At 55.3% G+C, this 20,097-nt stretch overlaps 2 protein-coding genes across 5 annotated transcripts in view; one reads left to right on the top strand and one right to left on the bottom strand.

The window, feature by feature from the left end:
• Positions 1-4,875: 4,875 nt before the first annotated feature.
• TNFRSF13B (TNF receptor superfamily member 13B) lies at positions 4,876-12,781 on the top strand. 3 transcript variants are annotated; one of them, XM_068698749.1, is made up of 5 exons: positions 4,876-5,107; positions 8,341-8,481; positions 9,288-9,404; positions 9,844-10,095; positions 11,350-12,781. In XM_068698749.1, exons 2-5 carry the CDS (start codon positions 8,343-8,345, stop codon positions 11,622-11,624), a joined length of 783 nt encoding a protein of 260 aa, XP_068554850.1. In that variant the 5' UTR covers positions 4,876-5,107; positions 8,341-8,342; the 3' UTR covers positions 11,625-12,781. The 3 variants fall into 3 exon arrangements, with proteins under 3 accessions (XP_068554850.1, XP_068554849.1, XP_068554848.1); XM_068698748.1 differs by lacking the exon at positions 4,876-5,107 and adding an exon at positions 6,294-6,692 and having other exon boundaries at positions 9,847-10,095; XM_068698747.1 differs by lacking the exon at positions 4,876-5,107 and adding an exon at positions 6,315-6,692.
• A 4,049-nt stretch (positions 12,782-16,830) lies between these two features.
• The window catches only part of USP22 (ubiquitin specific peptidase 22), a 98,706-nt gene continuing 95,439 nt past the window's right edge, over positions 16,831-20,097 (bottom strand). For both annotated transcript variants that reach the window (XM_068698746.1, XM_068698745.1), the window contains 2 exons: positions 19,281-19,430; positions 16,831-17,442 (listed from right to left, as the gene is read on the bottom strand). In XM_068698746.1, the coding sequence (XP_068554847.1) occupies positions 17,400-17,442; positions 19,281-19,430 (193 nt within the window). In that variant the 3' untranslated portion in view covers positions 16,831-17,399. The remainder of the gene's footprint in view (positions 17,443-19,280; positions 19,431-20,097) is intronic.

The following is a 20,097-nucleotide window of genomic DNA, read 5'->3' as shown; positions in this document are numbered from 1 at the left end:
TGGGGGGGGGGACAAACAGGGACAAACAGGGACAAGCAGGGACAGGGGTGCCCCCCCTGCCCCATGCCACCACCCTGGGGCCCGTGGGGAGCTCCTGTTTGCCCAGCAGGGCGATAAGGAACCGGCAGGGCGATAAGGGGGAGGCCGAGGGACCCATGGGTGCCATGGTTGGGTGCCGGCCTTGATCCTGGGGGGCCAGCAGGGACACTTGGGGACACCGGGCGTGCTGGGGGGGGGGGCACAATGAGGGATGGAGATGTGACAACACCAACCCCACGAGGCGACGGGGTGAGCGTGCCAAACGGCACCTCCACACCACACCCCAACCCCTGTGTCCCTCAAGATGGCCCCCATAGGCCCCGCCGGCACCGGACGGGGCCCTGCTTTTAGGATCGGCCCCGCCAACCTCCTCACGGCCTCATAGGGATGAGGAAAAAACCCCGTGGGAGGCGAGGCCGCCGTCCCCTCGGCCAGGCGCTGCCCCAGCGTTTGATGTGGCACCAGGCCTCGGCGGCCTCGCCGCGCCGGCACCCGCCGGTAAATAGAGGCCGGCAGGGTTGCGAGCTTGTTTATTAATTTTTTTGCCTTCATCAAAGGCCTCTTTAATCATCCCTCAGCCCTCCTGCCACTCGGAGCACGCACGGCGCGACGTGCCGCTGTGGGGACGGGATGGGGAAGGTTTGGGGTTGCCCATGGGGAGCGGTGGCACCGCCGTGTGCCCCCCAGCCCCATATCGCCCACCTGATGAGCCCCGTTCGTGTGATGCTCCCAGCTCCCAGCCCTGTGCCTTGCTGCTTTGGGGTGGGTTTCTCACCCTTCTCTTGACCCTAAAGGCCTAAAAGCGAGGCGGCCCTCCTCCAGGCAAGGAGGGGGTTTCTCTTTGGGGATTTGCAGTCCCTGATGCCATCACCGTGGACCCAACACCCACCATCCACATGACCACAGGACACCCCTTTGGATTTCATTTTCCTGCCCCAATTCCCTGTTTTCCTGCTCCCCCCATCCCCTGATGTTCCTGAATTATTCCCCAGCACCTCCCAGGCCAGCGGCGCGACCCCCAGCATGGCCATGGCAATGCTCCCCGGAGACTTTTGGCTACGGGGCCGGGGGAGAGGAGCATGGGGGGACCTCTGCACCCCCAGCTGATGCTCGGGGGACTCTGTGGGGTGGGTGTCTCTTCCCTGGGTGCCCAAGGGTGCTGCCACAACACGCCGGGCAGAGCCACGGTGCCAGCATCCCCTCCCCGAGTGGTGCCACGGCTCGGGGCCGCGACCTGGCGCCGGGGCCGGCAGCACTTGCGGGGAAGCGGCTGGTGCTGGGGCTGGCTCCAGCCTTCCCAAAAATCCAGCCGAACGGGACGAGCCTCTCCATAAACCTGTCGAGCTGCATTCAGCCAGGCAGGAGCCAGCGTCCGTGCGCTGCCGCCGGCCGCCCGCCTGCTGCTGTGGATGGGCGCAGCGAGCGGGGCTGCCAAAAAACTCGACTCCTTGCACGTGCCCCCCCTGTGCCGGCAGGTCCCGGCACGGCCGGAGGCAACGAGTGCTCCCGTGCGTGCTGCTGTGATGGGCAGCCCCCCACATCCCGTCCCCAATGCCCCCGCTGCGGGGATGCCCGGCTGTACGTAGCAGCCCAGAGCCGGTCCGGAGCAGTTTTCTCCAAGTAGGGCAATTAAAGGAATGGGAAAATGGAAAGTATTCGTCAGGGAGCTGCGGTGGCACAAGGGGAAGGTGCTGCGGTGAGTCAGCGATCCCAAGCGAAGCCCCAGCGCCAGGTAAACAAGCTGAAAACCAGGAGGTGTTAGTCACCGGGGCTGGCTGCACCGGCCCCGGCACGGGAAGGGCACCACCGACCCCTCCTGCCCCACAAAAAGGGTTTGGTGGCACCAAAAACCCCGCCACAAAGCAGCACCCGCTCCCCATCGCGTGCTCCCCACAAGCAGCCACCTCCACCCGTGAGGACATCACCAGGATGGGGACATGGGATGTGTGGCCGTGCCACAGCACAGGACCCCAGGAGCCACCCTGTTTTGTAGGAAAACTTTTATGGGATGTTTCTTCCTGCAGGGCCGGGCGCTGCCGGGGCAGGAGGAGGACGCCTGGGTGCTCCCCCTGCGTGGCCATCGCTCCTCGCGTGACCTCGGGCGAGTCGTTTCGTCTCCCTGTGCCTCCACCTCACTGTCATTACGCTGGAGCCAGACGGACGGATGCCCAGGGGAGAGGGGAGGATTTGGTGTTTAAAGCCCTGGGATCCCTGCTGGATCTAAGCTGGGACCGGCTGGCGCCTGCGAGGGTTTCCCTTCTCCTGCCCCGTGCCAAACAGGGCATGGGGTTCCCCTGCTCCTGCCCAGCCATGGGGGGCTGGATGGGGCCAGGGGCTCGGGTGTCCCCATGCCCCAATGCTTCTGATGTCGAGGGCGAACCTATAGGTTAGAAATATGGGGCAGACAAACAGCCTGATGGAGAGAGGAGACCCCCTGGGCTGCCCCAATGCCATCTTCTTGCCCCAAAAAGACCCAAATCACTCTCTGGAAGAAACGCCACTGCAGCCCAGAGAGGAGGGAGCAACAGGGAAAGATCCCGCAGAGGGTCCAGGGCAACTCTTTGCTTCGCTGGGTGCTCACACACACACACACACGGGCCTGAGCTAGCCCCAGGAGCTGCCCTAAATCCTGTCCCACCAAGCAGAGATTTCCTCTCACCCACAGCCTCCCATGCCTGCGAGTTCATACCCTGCTAAAATTGGGCCAAATGTTAATTGCGCTCCCAGCCGGCCATCACGGCTGCTTCCTGCCATCAGACCTCACTGTGCTTTAGGGGAGGGGGAAAAATCCAGCCCTTTTGTTCCCACGTGTGCCTCCCCCAGCCTTCTCTGGCCGGGATCACCCCGTGAGGTCCCCCCCTATGTCCCCCCACCCTCCTGCCCGCCGCCAGCCCCAGCGTGGCACAAGGCTGGGTGCCTCCATCGCCAGCCCCTCGCCGCCGCAGCCGTCGGGTGTCTGCTCCGGTGACTCCACATAATGCAGGTTTTACAAATGGCCACGTCGCCCGGCTGTAAATTAAATACTCGGGAGAAACCCATTATAACGCAGCAACGCAATTAGCTTTATCAGCCAGCCCAGAGTGATGCCAAAAAAGCAGAGCCGACTCACTTGACAGGAGCTGCCATCCATGAAACCGAGCTAACGACCTTAATTATATTTTTAGCTTCTAATTTTTGGCTGACAGGATCCCCAATTACCCAGCCCATAATTTGCCCAGGGACTGCCATCAGCCTACCTGGTCTCTAATTCCCAGGGTCAGCCCTTTTATCCCCTTTTTACACGTTTAGACTCCCACTGGCCGCCCTCCAGCCCGCTGGAATTTCCCCAGGGGTTCGCAGCGCTAAAAATTAACAGCGCGGCTCCTCCAGCAGCCTGCAAGCCTGGTCCTGCAAGGGTCCCAAGAGAAAAAAAACCCTCGGCCTGACAAAACCCAGCCCCAGGTTGGGGTCCCCGTGGAGATCCAGCCTCGGTGGAGCAGGTTGGCAGTGGGAGAGCCCGGGCCAGGAGTGAGCGCCGTGCGTAATCTGGAGCAGGGGCGATGTCGGAGGTGGTGATGGTGAAAATCCTGCGTTTTTCACATCAGCTGCTCCGTCCGAAGGTTGTTCTTTGACTCATCTCCCCTATCTGCTTCCCACACGCACCGACACCGTCCTCTCCCTCCCCGTGGCAGGCTCGGGTGGTGTTTTACTCTCGGTGCCAGCCCTGCGCCCCAGCAGGTGCCGGATTTGGGGCGCTGGCCTCAAGCACAACCTGGTTTTCACAACATTTTCCTTCCCTGATCCACACCGGCTTTGGACAAGGCGGCTTTTTGGCACCTTTGCCCAGCCACCAGACACCCCCAGACCCCCCAGCACGGGGGCTGCAGCAGCGCCTGGCCCCCGATGGGTGCTGAGCACCCTTGGGGCGATGCGCCAAGGCGGGGTGGCGGGGTGCAATGCAGGGAACAGAGCAACATGGGCTGGTCAGGGGCTGTCCGAACCCCAAATTGTGTGTGGGGCTGGTGAAAAAGGATGCCCAGGTGCTGCCGAGCCCCTATCCGGGAAGGGCAGGAGCTGGAGGGGGGGTGGGCTGCAAACAGAGCCCCCAGCACCCAGCACCCAGCACCCAGCAGGGCTGGGCGAGCCGAGGCTGCCACCTCCTGGGCAGAGCCACGAAAAGCCGGGCCCTGCTTCTCTGCGCCCCCCCCGGCAGCAGAAATGGGGCAGAGGGGGCCGCATCCCTCGGTTGTGCCCCCCCCGGCCCTAAATTTTGCCCCCCCCCCCTCGGCTCCCGGTTGTGCCCAGCCGGGGGTGGCAGCAGGGGGCTGGCACTCGCTGGCGGTGGCATCCCGGGGACATGGGCACAAGCCCTGGTGGGGAATTTATTTTATTTTTAGTTTATATTTTATTTTATTTTATTTTATTTTATTTTATTTTATTTTATTTTATTTTATTTTATTTTATTTTATTTTATTTTATTTTATTTTTTTATTCTATAGGGATGGGATGTGTGCAGCTCTGCCGCTGGGCTTGCCTGTACCCCAAAATTGGGGGATTCAATCACAGAGCAGCTGCTGCGAGGCATGGCAGGAGGCAGTGGGATGCGCGATGGTCGGGCAGCGGGGGTCATTGGGTGCATCCCGACCCCAGCACGCTCGAGATCAGGCGTCCACGGGGAATTAGGGTGAGAGAAATGAGTCCCCAGCAGCCAGCTGTGCTCAGCCCGGCCTCACGGTTTCAACCCAAAACGGCTCCTCTTCCCCTTCCCCCCCTCACGGCCCCTCTTTTGGGGTCCCAAAGGGAGCACACGTGCAAGCAAATGCCTTGGCTGAGGTTTCACAAATCAGAAAAGGGGCCGAGAGCGGGCTGGAAGGAAAATATCCCGGGAAAGCTGCTGCGAGCACCAGCGGGAAGGCGAGGCTGCCCCAAAAAGGCTGGGAGCCGAATGCTGCTCACGCTGCGTGCCCGTGCTCCTTGCAGCAGCAGCACTGGGGCACGAGCCCGGAGGAATAAAACCATTTTTTTGGTGAGACAAAACTGGGCTCCAAGCCCCCAAAATGGACCCAGGCACTGCTGGAGCCGTCTGCAGGTGGGTGCCGAGGGACCCGGAGCCACGCTGGGAGGGCGCACGGGGAGCGGCCGTAGGATGCTCTCCCTCCTGCACCACACAGCAAGGGCAGGATTTAACCCAGGAGAGGGGTAAGGCACCCGTGGCAAGAAAGCAGCAGGCAGGGGACTGCATTTGGAGGCCCTTCAGAGCCACGCGGTGTCCTCGGAGGTGCGATGCCACTCGGGGCACTCGCGGTGCCCGGCCGGGTGACGGGGGCGCAGCCGCAGCACCCCCGGAGGATTTTAGAGCTGAGCTCACAGGGCTTGGTCTCTGCTCAGCGAGGAGGGACAAACCGCCCCCAAAGTGCTTCTCACTTCCCTCTTGAGGGCACACGAGGGTGGAAACTGCAAGTCCCCCGCTGCTATTTACGGGGGCAGGTTTCCCCTGCAAAACCCCGAGAGCCGGCGGGCAGGACTGGGGCCGTAGCTCCAGGCCCTCGTCGCACCGTGCTCGAGCAGTGCAGGCAGACCCCAAAAATCACGATTTCCTTCGTCCTGCAGGCAAACGAGCCCTGGGCTCTGCTTCCCCCTGGGGCTGTCACGGTGGGGTGAGTGACAGAGTGACACCGGGGCGAGAACAGAGCTGGAGCTGGAGTTTTTTTTAACTGAGCGGAAAAACCTTGACACTGCCCTGCTGATGTTTATAGAAAGTCTCAGGCATTGCTTCTTCCTTCCCCCTCCGGCTGCTTCTGCAGAAAACGTCCCCGGGGCTGAGCTGAGTCACTGTCCCACCGCACTCGTGGTGCCCTCGCACCTTCTTGGCCGCGTGGATAAGGGGGAAAAACCACCAGGAGATGATGCAGAAGGGGAAAAGGGGCAAAACCAGTAGCTGCCCAGTCTGGTTTCTTGTATTTTGAGGTGCCACAGGTCGCTGTAGGGACACAGGGCTGGGGCTCGGTGCCAGCAGCCCGCTCCCTCCCGTGCCAGCTCGGCGAGGGGCTCCGCGGCTCCGCTCCTTCCCTGCTCTGCTGCCCAAAGCCCCGTTTTCAGGGTGAGGTGAGCCCTAAAAATAACTGTATAGCTGCATCCCTGGAGGCTGCCAGCAGCGCAGTGGTGGCCCTTTGCCCCGTGCCACCCGGGCTGTGTCGTTGAGGCTTCCTGCACCCACTGCCAGCAGCGCCAAGCCCGGCTGCAACCTGCGGTGCCCACGCCAGAGCTGCTCCTTTTCCTGGCAAAGCTGGGAAAAAAAAAGTGACCCTCTCCTGCCCCAGGGCAGCTGCTTTCTCTGCAGAAGAAAACCTCCCGCTGGTGGTGGGTGATGAAAGGGCAGGTGCTGCAGAGCCAGACACCCAGCTGGGAGCTCTCCCTGCTGCAACGTGGCCACCAGGACCGGCACATCCCCTCCCCGCATGCCCCCCGCTCCCCCGGCAGCCCTGGAACCAATGCAGTGCGCTGCGAGCGGCCGATTTGCATCGGAGGGATAAGGGGAAGCCCCAGGAAACGCATGGCCCAGGCATTAATCAAATCTACCTCTAATAATAAACCTCCCCAGCAATGCGCGGGCTCGGAGCGCGCAGTGCGATGGCAGGAGCCGAGGGGGAGTAGCCGCCAAGCCAGAGCCAAGCGTGAGTTGTGCCCGCGGAGGGGCTGCAAGGGGGCTGGGGGCGAGGGGCTTGCTTATGCCGGGGCTGCGGGGACGTTTCCAGAGAGCCAGCAGGGAGCAGAGGGGCTCCTTGGGGATGAAATGGTCGCTTCATGCTTTGGGTGGAGGTTTCAGGAGTTTGGGTGCTGTGGTGGGGCATCCCGGGCAGGGAGCTCAGCCACCAGGCAGGGATTTTGCTTAAAAAATAAAGAGCCCCCCTGCCTGGGGGTCTTCTCTTTGGGGACAAAAAGTCTCCAAAAAGCATTGGAGGAGAGCATGGGTCTGAGCCTCGCTGTGCCCCAGGGATCCTCTTCAGCCAGCTCGAGAGAAAGGAATTGTTTAATTTCATAGCGGCGTTCATTGAACAGCAGGGCTAGAGGGGCCGCAGCCCTGTGCAGAGCGGATTTATCCTTTACTTTGTGAGGCTGGGAGGGCTTCACCCACACTGCCCCGGATGGGATCCAGCTCACAGCCAGAGCTGGAAGTGCATCCTCAGCCCCTCAGCAGGGACATTGTCGCTCTGGGCAGTGGTAGGACAGACGGACACACAAAACCCCCGATTGCCATGCGCTCCCAAGGATGAGAGGGAGAAAGACAGATCCCCATCAGAGCGCAGGGATTTTCTATACCAAAATCAGAGTTGGGCTTCAAAAGGCAGCATCGCAGCAGCCCCAGCCGAGGCCAGAGGCGGCTTCCAGGCACGTGGAGGCTGGCGCCGTGCCGGGCAGTGATGGTTTTTAATTGTTTCGGGCCCCTTGGCACCGGCACCGGCCGCCCGCACAGGAAACAGCTGCGCTCCGCAGAGGGATGCGGTCGCCCATGAGCCTCTCGGTCAGCAAAGGGCTGCTAACAACTAAATGCTTTTTAGCAAGCTAAAATTTTAAATTTTAATTTGTTCGGGACTTTGCTGCTGCTCAGGGCTCCAAGCGATGCCTTGCTCCTGCCCCTCCCTCATCAAACCCCTTCCCTCTCCCCAGCCCAGGGGTATGGGGCACATCGCGGCCACGTAGGATGGGACGAATGGCTCCTTGTGGGGACAAAATCCCTTCCAGTGCCATGTGTCCCAGCTGGTGCTGGTGGAAGCGGTGCTTAAAGCTCTCCCAGAGAGGCCTCTCTCCTTCTGCTGCCTAGGGGAGTGTGACACATCAAAACCTGCTTTCGGGATGATGCCAGGACGCCAAACAGAGACGTCAGAAATTACACACAGCATGGCAGAAACTGCCCCTCGGCCACAGGGGAGCTCAGAAGTTTCCAGATTTACAAATCGTTTCAGAAGATGGTGCTAGCAGTCATTCTGGTTGCGTTTCTGTTCCTTTTGGTATAAGATGTAAAGGCAGGAGCAGGTCCCTGCCCTTATTGCTGCGGGCAGTTTCACACATCCCCACGCCCTCGGGGCACAGCGAGGGGCCAGGCAGAGACCAGGGTGCTCACCCTGCGTGTCCCCGGGGCCCAGATTATAACCCCCACGAGGACATCCTGTGCTGAGGTGCTTGCTAAGCCTGAAGCAGATTTTTCTGCATGCTTTTAACCCAAGCCTGAGGCACAGCGGGCGTCCCCGTGCACGGGGGTCCCCAGGGCAGGGTCCCCGGCAGCACCACCTGCCCCATAGCCGCTTTCCTCCCGTTCTGCAGCCATGGATGGGACGCCCCTGGGCTGTGATGCCATGAACAACTGCACCGACCAGCAGTACTGGGACGCCCTCGTCTGCCAGTGCATCCCCTGCAGCCTCATATGCGGCCGGTCCGCGGTGAGGAGGTGTGCTGCCCTGTGTGGTGAGTGGGGAAAGGCTCTGGGAGGACCCACGGGGCAGGCTCTGGGACAGCTCGGCTTACCTTCAAGCCCAAAGCACCGAGGGATGTGACTGCGTTGACCGGGATCAAGTTGTCCACACCTCTGCACTGCTCCTTCCTGGGATCCTAGGGAGCCTTCCCGGAGCTGTATTAATAGAGTTAGGCCTCATCTGTGGCACCCTGCCCTCGGGAGGGACATATCAGGCCCTGCTAATGTGGGTAATGACAACCTCAAGCAGAATGTGAGCCCCGTGCTGTGGCAGACACCGAGGCTGGGTGCTGCTGAGCAGAGGCGCAGCGCAGCCGAAGCCTGCACACAGCGAGGTGTCACATCTCCGAGGGGGCTGAGGGTGGGAGATGCTGTCCCCACGGCCCCAAGCCCATGCTCAGGCAGGTTTTGGTGTGCCCCAAAAAGCCACGCAAGCCCCAGAGGCCAGGAGCTGTAAGAGCAGCACCAGGAGCTCGCTGCCACGGGCAGGCACGGCTGCACCCCGTCCCCTTCCCCAGTATTCATCATCTGGCTGAATACCTCCACCTGCCAGCCCCAGAGATGTTTTCAACACTTCCAACAGCATCAAACAGATCTCACCCTGCACCCATGGGAGCTGTGCACTTGTTCCAAGCGGCCGTGGGCTCGTCCCCGCGTGAACCCCAGCAGGGAGGGCCCCGGGCTGGGAGCCTCCTGCTCAGGTGACGGGGAGGCAGGAGGAGCCGTGCGGGCAGAAGGACGTGCTCAGGGTGAGGACGTGCTCAGGACGAGCCCCGTTCCTTTCCCTGCCTTCCCACAGAGTCCATGGTTTGCAACAGGAAAGCCGGCTTCTACTACGACAAGCTCCTGAAAAAATGCATCAACTGTGCCACGGTCTGCGGGCAGCACCCCAAGCAGTGCGACCCCTCCTGCGGATGTAAGGCTGTGTGCGAGGGCAGGGGGAGCGGGGGGCTGTGGGGCAGGGTCCCACATGGGGCTGGGCTAAAAGAGGAGCCGGGTTATGGGGTGGAAGCTAGGGAAGAGGCAGCAAACCCTGCTCTCTGACCCTCAGGGCTTGGTGCATGGCCTTGGGGAGGGGGAGAGGGAAGGGATGGGCTCTTTCCCCTCAGATCAACCAGTCCCAGCTTGGGGTTGAGATGTGGGTGCTGGAGAAATGGGGAGGGAGGGCAGATCTCTTCCATTAGCCATAAAAAACAACCAAACTGAGGAGCTGCAGTGCTGCTTTCAGCTCCTTCCCAAGCGGAGCGCACACGAGTGCCCTTAGCAGCACCCTGCCCCTATCAAAAAGTCAACAAGGGTGAGCTGTGTGCCGGGGGGGGGGTCTAAGCTCTCCTTTCTCTCTGCCTGGCCCCCAGCAGGTGCCCTGGCCACCACCCCCCCTCCGCCGGCCGCCCTGGTCACGGCGCTGCCTCCCGCGGCCGCGCTGGAGCAGAAGGCGTGCGCGGAGCAGGAGCCGTGGCTGGTGGTGTACCTGCTGCTGGGGCTCTGCCTCTGCGCCCTCATCTGCTCCCTCGTCCTGGGCTGGACGCACCTGCGGAGGAAAGGAGAGGTGGGATCCTGCCAGGCCGGCACCGGGACCTGCCACCGCAGGGAGGATTCCTCCAAGGGTGAGTGCTGGGGGCACCGGGAGGGGACGGGGAGCTGGGGGTGGCTGGCACCTGGGTTCTGCCAGCGAGGTTGCTGCACAGCCCAGGCTGAGCCTGAAGAGAGCAGGACCAGGGCCCTGTGCCCCAATTCCCCCCCTGTCACCCTTCTCAGGCACTCACGCAGGGTTGAGCAGAGGGTGCGAGCTGTGCTGCCCACCAGCAATTCCCCAAGGCATGAGGGGGAACAGCAAAAAGCCGACCCTCTTCCCCAAGAAGCCACCGTTGTGGCTGTTTCCTTTGGTTTCCCCCAAAATCCACCTTTGTGAAGATCTGGGGCTTTCACAGCAATTACAGCTCTGGGTTTATTCACTCGGGGCTGCTCTGGGGTTGATGGCTACCTGGCCAGGACCACGTCACACGAGTTTGCTGCCTTGAAATGTCCCAGCCCAGCAGCTGAATTGCCTTGCAGCATAGCATCAAAGCCCAAAGTTTTGGCCTTGGAGCCAGGGGGGCTTCACAAGTCTTTGGTGTAGGAAGAAAACCTAGGGAAAGGATAACGGGGAGTAAAGCAACATAGAAAAGATGCGTTGACTTTCCCTCCTCCTCTTCTCCCCTGCCTTCTCTTAAAAATATATATATTACATACTTATTTATGTAGACGGACATTAGTTTACGTACCTGAACTTCAGAACTGGATGAGGAAAATCAGGAAGAGCACACGAGGCGCTGCTCCAGCCGGGCTCAGTCCCCAGCAGCGCTGCAATTTGAGGCACTGTTGGCTCCATCCCAGGACACTGGCACTGGGCGCTGGCTTCTGAGGGAGGCTGGCAGGTTCAAAGCGATTTACTGCATGCTTCTTCATAGCCCCAGCCTAGCCGTGCTTATCAGACCTCAGCTGATGGAGCAGAGCCCTCTGACAGCCCACAGAGCATTACGTGGCCCTTCAGCCTGCCCTGCTGCAGCCCCTGCACCTTGCACGGCGCCGCGCCATTTCATTCACGTCTGCTACAAAATGAGCACTTCGTGACAAGACAATTTACACGCGGTGCTATAAATATTAAAATTACTTCAGTGCTAAAGCTCCAGCCTGCCTGCTCGAGGCACTGCCCCATTCACAGGACGGGCTGTGTGCTGCAGGCCGCGCTGCGGGCACGACATGGAGGGAGGGGGGCTTCAGCACTGCCTCCCTGAGGGCCTCAGGGCAGCATTCAGAGCCTTTCCTGGGTTAAAGCTGCTCCTCAACACCTCAGGCTAACCCACAGAGTTCATTTGCAGATCGCCTGGTGGAAGCGGGCAGCGTTGGTGATGGATCCACCGGCAGCAAGGTCCCTGAGCCAGTGGAAACCTGCGGCTTCTGCTTCCCCGGACACGGCTCGGCTGTACAGGAGAGCAAAGGGCACCACAGCCCCTCCTGCCCCCCGGGAGAGAGGGTTGCTGCTGCTCACAGCAGGGTGTGCAGCACGGGAAGTGCCGGGGCGATTCCCAGCCCTGACGACGGCCATTTTAAGATCATTTGCTCTCCTTCGCAAGAGAAGACGCCCATGGTGTGACCGCGGTGAACGCTCCTGCACGGGCTCAGAAAGGAGGGCTGTCCCTCCTGCCCCCAAAACACGGCTGCTTCTCCCTCTGATCCCAGCCCCAGCTCCTGCCAGGGCAGGTGGACACAGCTCAGGGGCTGTGGGTCACAGACAGTGCCTTTCTCTTCTTGGAAACCCAAACTCTCCTTGTTCCAGTGATGGATGTTGCTCCCTGTTCAGCCGTGCCTCCATGCTCCAACCTGACCTCCGCAGACACCTCTGTGCTTCCTGGCCCTTGGGACCGGAGGCCCGCGGGGGCTTCTCAGCCTGGTTCCTTCATCAGCATCACTTTGCCTCTACGAAGGGCGCCGATGCCTGGCCAGGAGCAGCCTGTGGCAAGCACCAGGCCCCCGCCTTTCCCCATTTTAAAACTCTGCCTTGCACCACAAGTGGCTTCCGAGCAGAGCTGTGCTCATGTGGGACGCACTCGATGGACAGAAAGTGGATGAAGTGGTGGTGCCAGGCGCCATCTCGAGAATTCGCCAGGTGTGACAGCAGCCTGACCTCGATCCATCGCCCCTGGGTGCTTGCCTCCTTCACCAAGAGGTCTCCTCTCCTCAGGACTATGGGGAGTTTTCCGAAGAATCAGCTTGAAGTGTTTTAAAGCATCTCGGGCCTTTCAGACAAAGCTGCGGCCTGGCCTACTCCAGCCTCCCAGGATGTTCCACACAGACATGATGACCATCGAGTGCCACTGCCACGCTCCCAGGTGGGGCACGTTTTCTGACTTCAACAAAGTTCTTTTACAGGAAGAGTATTCATAGTACATGAGCTCCACAGGCAGCTTTCAACACTGCTTTGAGGGGAGGAAAGGACACGGGGCGGTGAGGCTTTGCCTTTTGACTGGATACGGTAGTGCACAAATTGCTCCGGAGGCACCAAAATCACCGACGGGACTGGGTTTAGATGTGAAAAATCATCCAAAGCTGAGAACTTTCTGGAAGACTTGATGCTCTGATGTACTCCTGGTCTGGATTACCTGAAACAGCTGGTAAAAGTGCCGGGCTGTGACGTGGCTGATTTGAGGAAAGGTTTTTGTCTGACCTGTATTTGAAAGCTACTACGGAAAAATGTGAGTTTCAACATGTAATGTCAAGTTCTCTCATTCTCATTAAAGGAGAGCGTGGGAATGTTTTGCTTGGTGAAAAATCCCTCCTGATAGGAGATCATTACCAAAAGTTTCTCAGACGAGGCCTTTAAACTTGAGAGAATACACAGGGAAGGGGCAACAGATGCATGAACTGGTGATAGGAAAGCACAGGCCATGGTATCTGAGGCCATGTGAGGCTCCCCACCCTCTCATCCTCTTCCCTCTCTCAAGGCTTTCTTTTCCTTTCCTTCATTTCATCTCCTAGAGCCTCCCCCTCTCAGGCTCAGCCGATGAAGGGGCTTTGCACTCACCATGGGGCAGCTCCTGCACATTTCCACCTGCCCCATGTCCCCACCACCCCAAACACTTCCCAGCAAGGCCAGGGACTCCAGGAGGATGCCTGTGAGCAGGCGCAGTGTCACCTCGCACTGCCTGACCCCAACACCGAGGGGACAGGCAGCTTCAGCCCTGCTCAGGTGTCACCTCAGGGGACAGGTACCCACTGTGTAACGGGAACCCTCCCACACTGCCTGTGTGAGGAGCCAGCACCTGATTTAAAACAAACAAACAATAAACCTGAACACGCGAACCAGTTTTGCAATTAGAGCATCTCTCGAGGCTGAGGAAGCATCAATTATTCAAACCAAGGCTTTAGGAAAGCTTTTACGCGAGCTGCCCCAAGAGCTCACCCTGCCTGGCTCTGGCTGCCCATGGGGGGCAGAGCCCGTGTGGGGCTGGGGCTGTCCCCCTCGCCTCCATGCAGCCCCAGCGGCTGCTTACTGCTGGCAAGTGCTCCCTGGTCTCCTAAATACTCGCTGCAATACACAGGGAAGCAGCACCCTGCAGTTTGGGTCCTAGAAACTGGGGGAAAACACCCATCAGACGCCAGGTCCCTCCTTCAAGCCCTGATAAGCGAGAGGGGAGCGTTCAGTTCGGTCAGGCGTGGTCTCCTCTCCTTCTGGGAAGGTAAATACTGTTATCAGCATGGAGAAGAAAAGGTAACACTGAACGTCACAGAGGTCAGATCAGCAGTAACACGCAGGCTCCCAGATATGTGCTGGGGAATTAAGAGAAATCAGCGGGTTTGCTATCACATTTGAAGTCACTGGCCAACAGCTCTGACAGAGCATGCTTAGAGAGATCCCTCTGAATAGCAGTCACTACCCGGGACAAATACTTGCGGTAATTAAGGGCACTGACTTCAAGCCCAAGCATCCACAGGGGGGCTTAAGCTGCTTCCAACTTTTCTGCTTTTGCTCAGGTTTTCATTAGGCACCAGCCTCAACCAAAGCTTTCTCCCCAGTCCAGGGGCTGCGATGAGAAGGTACGACACCGACAGCCACCTTCGGGCTGGTTTTGTGCTGCACGCAGTTCAGCGCTGGTGTACAACCCCAGGGTACGCTCCGGTACCAACCCACATCCTGGTACCAGGCTTTGGTTTCAGTCATTTCTCCCAATGCTTCCCTGTAACAGAGCAAGCCGCGCCAATAAAAAATCATGCTTCAAAATAAACCCGTCAGCCCCAAACTGCTCCCCGGCACGAGCAGGGTCAGCAGCTGAAGCACTGCAGCAATTGCCTCTCGCTGCCGTCTGCTAGCACACCAGGGAGGCACAACTCCATCAGTCCTTCGTCAGCGTCTCACTGCTCTGCGAGGACTTCTGCATCTTCCTGAAGGTGACGCTGAGTTCTGCAAAGAGCAGCCTCCCAGCTCTGCAGGGAATAAACCTCGTGCCTGAGCTCCTCGGCAGATGAAGGGAAAGAGAAGGGCTGCGTTTGGGGAAAAACATAATGAGGGGCAGCGCTGTTCGTGTGAGAGCAGCCGTCCTTCCATTTTTATAGGAATAAGGAAAGTGTTCTCTGCTTCTCTATCAACCTGTGCTGATTTACTGTTGCTGGAAATAGAAACCTGCCTGGTATAATTTAGGGAGAAAGAAGAGCTTTTAATACACCAGGAATCCTGCTTTAAAAGCCCAAACTAAAGCACTGAAATCTGCCTTGCTCTCCATCTCCCACTGAAAACCAGCCGTGCTGGTGCGGTTGCACAGAGCGCAGCCCTCTTCACCAGCTCGAGAGGGGTGTGTGTGTGTGTGGAGGGGGGGGAAAGAAAATAAATAAGGCTGATTTATGTGGCTGGCCTTGTCCCTAAACAGTTCATTGCTGAAGGATTAACAAAACAGACCGCGTTAGCTCCGGTGGCCAAGCGCGTGCTGGCGGAGAACAGAATTCACTTGTTCAGGCTCCAGCTGGAGACCAGCAGCCAAAGGCTCCGAGCTCAGCATCACAAAGCGGCGGTGGCCCCGCAGCACCAGCCCAGCTGCCGCGCGGTGGCACTGCTCCTCCAGCATCGGGGCGAGGCGGCGGCGACGCGGGCTGCAGCAGCCATGGGAATAATGAAAGGCTCATTCTCGTCTTCCTCTGCAAGCTTGCTGCATTATTAAAAGGTAGCAGAAAGCGTCGTCAAGCATCTGCACGATGCTGTGCCCAATTCCGGGAGGGAGAGGAGGGCCCCCCCCCCCACCCTTTCCTGCAGGGTGTGCCATTCATCCGCATTTCTCCAGCAGCGTTTCATTTGCGACAAGAACACTCAGGTTAAATTTTGCAGTACCCAATTACAACTGAAAATTATTTCAAGCATGACGATAGGGAAAGACAGGTTATGAAACCAGAGTACGCTCTCGCTTCTGCAGAAACCGCGCTGCCTAGGTAACTCGCACACTGTGCGGTACGTTTTCTGTGTCTGATTTGGTATTCAAGGAGCTTCAATTAGTCGGTTCTTCTTCCCTCCTAGTTGCAAACTGTCACAGAGATCTCCTGATGCACAAAACCACCTTGTACTCTCCAGCTTGCCTACAAATCAAATGCAATTCCACCACCCTTTTGTGTAGCATCTCTTGTAAGATGCTCATTTAAAAAACAAACAAAGCCAGGCTTCACTTATTTTCCTCCCATTTCTGTCGTTACACAGTCTGCTTTCTATCTCTCTCTCAGACAGGTTAGAGATGGCCCGTACCTATTTCTGCAATACTGATTTAAAAGACAGGCCCCATCCATGCTTTTAAGCACTGCTGAAGTCGAGGATCAGCTGTTTGGGTACACATCCAGAGCTCAGTGACCTTTTTGGTGTGGCCCTTAGGCCAGTTTACATAGTGCCTAACTCAACACATGGCTCTCTCCAGGCTCCTTAAGGGAGAGCAAAGTTATTTTTTGCTCTTTTAAGCTCTGTGTTCTGAATGGTTTCTCTCATGGGCTGCAATTCAATCCACAGCCCAGCCTCCTGGGAGCAAGACAGAGCACACGAGCAGCTACTGCTGGTATCCAGGCAGGCCAACGAGCTGCTTTAAAAGACAGCGACGAAGGGAGAGAAACGGGAACAAAACTGCGTTTGTGACAAAGCAAAAGCAAGCTGGTGCACCAGCTGCTGTAGGGTAAGGACACGGATACGGAGGCTGCAAAGAGAAGGAGAGTATGTGAGGAGTTAATACATGTGGGAGGGTACAAGGAACCAATACCAGCCTAGCACATACCAGGAAAATGTGTTGTTTACTTAAAAACCTAGTGCACTGCAGAAGTGCTCAATAGCAGCAGATCTATCGCTCAATGCTGCCCCCAGCAGCAACCGTTTCTAACAGATGGTATATTTTTCAATACCGAGGTTCTTTCAAGTATCAGCTCTATATGCCTTTGGAAGGCAACAGGGGGGAAAAAAATAAACAACAACCCAAACCAGCAACAACAAAACAAGCAATTCTGAGAAATTCGAACTTATTCACAAGATTTAAAAAAAGAACCAAGACCACTCTTACAGTATAAACACGCCAATTCATTCATTTTTACTGATGGTTGCATTAATGAATCTCATTCTCGTGAAAAAAGGGAATAAAGGAAAAAAAATTAAGAAAATAGCTATTTATAGAAAACAAAAAAAGGGCTCAAAACAGAAAAGAATCTGTGCTGATGCTTTTGACGAGCAGTCCGATGGCATTGAACATTACCTGTGCAAGCAGGCATGCTTGAAAACCTGTCTGTACTGTAGCTTCAGTTCCACAATCCAGGATTTCTTTTATTTGTTGGAAAAAAAAAGAGCCTAATAGTTTCATACTGTATTTATTTAATAACTAAAATTCACAAATAAAAAGATACTTGCAAAGTCCTTTAGTTGTGTCATCCCATCCTCCTCCACTCTACTGCTTTCAGACCCATATGCATAAAAAATGGGCTTGGATTTTTAATTTTAACTGTTATATGATTGGTCGTTGGAGCTGAAGCACCAATGGAGAAGATGCTTTATGGAGATGAGGGTACACCCCCTTGCCTTCCCACACACATTTTGGAGGAACATAGGAGATGTACCAGTGCCTGGACTCCTCTGCTCCCATTTCCCCCACCCAGAGCATTCCTTTCATTTTATATTTCCTCTGTTAAGTGACTGACTGTAGCCTCCTTTTTCCCCCTTTCTGTCCTTGCGGGACTGCATACACGTTGGACATTGTTCATTTCTTACTCCGCCAGGCTTTGAGCCAGTGTCAAGTAGGTCCTGTTACAGCTCAGTGCTAGTTGTTTTTTAATGGGTCTTTTCATTTCAGGTAGGTTTGTGTGTCGATTCAGAAGGCTTGCTTATTTTCTTCCTTGTTTATATCTGACAAGCTGCTGGATAAGGCTATTCATACTCCAGGAACTGTTTGTGATAGAACAGCAAATATCTGCAAGAAAGCAGAGGTACAGTTTCAGCTTTCTGCTGTGCATCATAGCAGATTAGTATTTCCATTGATGCAATTGTGAAAAATGAGGACTATTAATTTTGTTTTTCTTTTCAATTTGAAGCAAGTCCAGGGACACGCCAGCTCCCCACAGTAACCATGGAAGAGAAGGAGGGAAGCCAACTGAAATAATTTTACCAGTAGCTCAGGAAACGGAACATTTGTCCATCAAGCAGTCAAACCCCTCTTGTTGTACAACCTACTTAGAACCTGGAAGCTCTGCGAGATTGGGCTGTGTTGATGTCCAGACAGGCAACATCCGTTTAACACAACCATGACACAAAACATAACCGTGGTGGCTTCAGGATGCAACTGTTGCTTTAGACTTGTATGACCACAGCATCAGACATTTAGGATTACTGCAAACTGTCTGTCATTTACTGACAGAAACAAAATGAAGAACCAGGCACATGGGTGAAAACTCGTGTGTCCCAATCAAATACAGCTCATGTGTCTAATGTCTCAATCTGCACTCAAATCTGGTGTTTTAACAAGATGAAATTCTTCCTGTCCTTAATTACTGTGTGTGTACTGCTACATAACAGAGCCCAGCTCTCAAGCAGTTACGTGTAGAGGGAAGCAGAGTGATCTCTACGTACCCTTTACACACCACACACTGACAGGGTCATTGCATGACTCTGTTAAAAAGCTTCAGCATAATTTTTAGACTTTCCAATTTTTTTTTTTCCTTTTCCAGTCCTGCAAAGCTTCCCTCACACAATGCAGATCTACTCAGTGCCAGATTTAATCTGAACCAAGGAAAATGGATCAGAGATCAAACTAGCCTTTACTGAGACGGATGTGCAGCAGTTGTGTTGCATATCCTCTCCTCCTTGCATATGGCAGTTTCTTCTCCAACATACCCCATCCCAGGTCCCAAGCTAGCCAGTTCTTACTGAAGAAAAGCTTATTTCTTCTGCTGACCTCAAAGCACGAGTTACTCAAATCATTTAACACTAAAATTCAGGTACCACAGGAGAAATTTTGCACTTCCCAGTTGAAGTTCAAAAAAGGATGGCAAAATCTGTTTTAAAAATTGCAAGCTGAACATCTGTGCCTGCAGAAATCAATGGAAATGCCATGAATAATTAAAAGAAAAACAAAGCAGGCTTATCTTTCCACAGTTGAAAATGCCAAAATGAAGACTTCAGTTTTTAAGTTACCTTATTCTTGAAATATATACCAATTCCCAGTGCTCCCCTCAAATGAGGAACACCAAGATGCTTCCCTTGCAAACTACTGCTCTGCGCTCCCACTGCTTGTCTAATGCAAGCATCTGAAATCATGATGTCAACCTGAAATCAATTTAAAGACATGAACTAAGAAACAGCTCATGTTCTATGCCTGCCTCCCATATAGCCTTGCAACTGCCTCGTACTATTTTCTTAATGGCTTTTCCTCAAATCTTTTACACTCACAATAACCCAAAGGTTATGCAAAGATCAGAGTGTGCCAAGGAGATGAATACTCAAACAGCCCTGCTCCTACACCGGGTGACCATAACACTTTGGTTTTCAGATTCCCCTCCGTTAGCAAGCCAGAGTTTGGAGCACCAGTTACAAACACTGCTGATGATCCCTTGTCCTTCCCCTTTTCTTCCTTAATCCAATTCACTACTACAAATCAACACTCTGAAGCACCAATACATACATGGAGAACCATTACATATTCAAAGAGAGTAATTAAGTCTTCTCAGAGGTTATAGGGGCTTTCACCTGTAAGTAAGAAAAACCCAAAGGACAATTTTTTTTTTCCTTCTCCCTTTTCAGTTCGTAACTTACCCTTCACTGTCTAGTACATCCTTAATGCTAGCCTTGGTGATAATGGCATCATCACACTTGAACCACTGGTCCTTGTGCTGCCGGATGAAGCTGGTATAGTGCCCGCTCTCCAAGGTTCCCTGGTGATTAACTACTGCAAACAAGGAATACCTGGTACAGAAGAGAGTTAATCAATACGTGGATCAAAAGGGGAAAAATAAATGACATTTTAAAGAGGCAAAAGCTTGTGTTCATAAGCACATACAGAAATGGTAAGGCATCAGATCCATCAATAAAACACCAGCTCTTAACACTGACTGGAAATGGGGCACCCTTGCCCAGGGAAAAAGAACCACATTTTTCTTTCCCTGGCTTGCCATTACTGCAACATTCCAGTCTGATGACAGCCATCAGCTTCACCAATACTAGCTACTGAAGATTTTTCTTCTAAAATAGATCGATCTTGATGCATTCCTGCAGAGGACCACTATTATCTAGTCTGACCTCCTATTTCCCTCTAGTGAACTAGCTACTCTGGTGAACCAGAAAAAAAGCATTTTGGGGTTGGGGAAGGAGGTAATGTAAAGTATAGCTAATCTTAACTATTTCCAGTGATAAACTGCTTTACTGAGTAATTGTCCTTAATCTGGAAAGTCTGTACTTATTTTGAAATGCCGAATATTTCAGCCTCGACTTCCAGCCTTTGGATGTCGCTGTGAATTTATTTGCTAACCTGAAAACTACCTGACATCTCTGCTCTAAAGAAATGATATACTAAGTTAGCTTCAACTTTTTTTTCTTTAACAGGAAAGACTGAAGTCCTTTTTTTGTTCAAAGG

Source organism: Anas acuta, chromosome 15 (assembly GCF_963932015.1).
Source record: "Anas acuta chromosome 15, bAnaAcu1.1, whole genome shotgun sequence".
NCBI classification, from domain to species: domain Eukaryota; kingdom Metazoa; phylum Chordata; class Aves; order Anseriformes; family Anatidae; genus Anas; species Anas acuta.
Note: the sequence above shows the minus strand (reverse complement) of the source record. Positions and strands in the feature narration are given on the sequence as shown.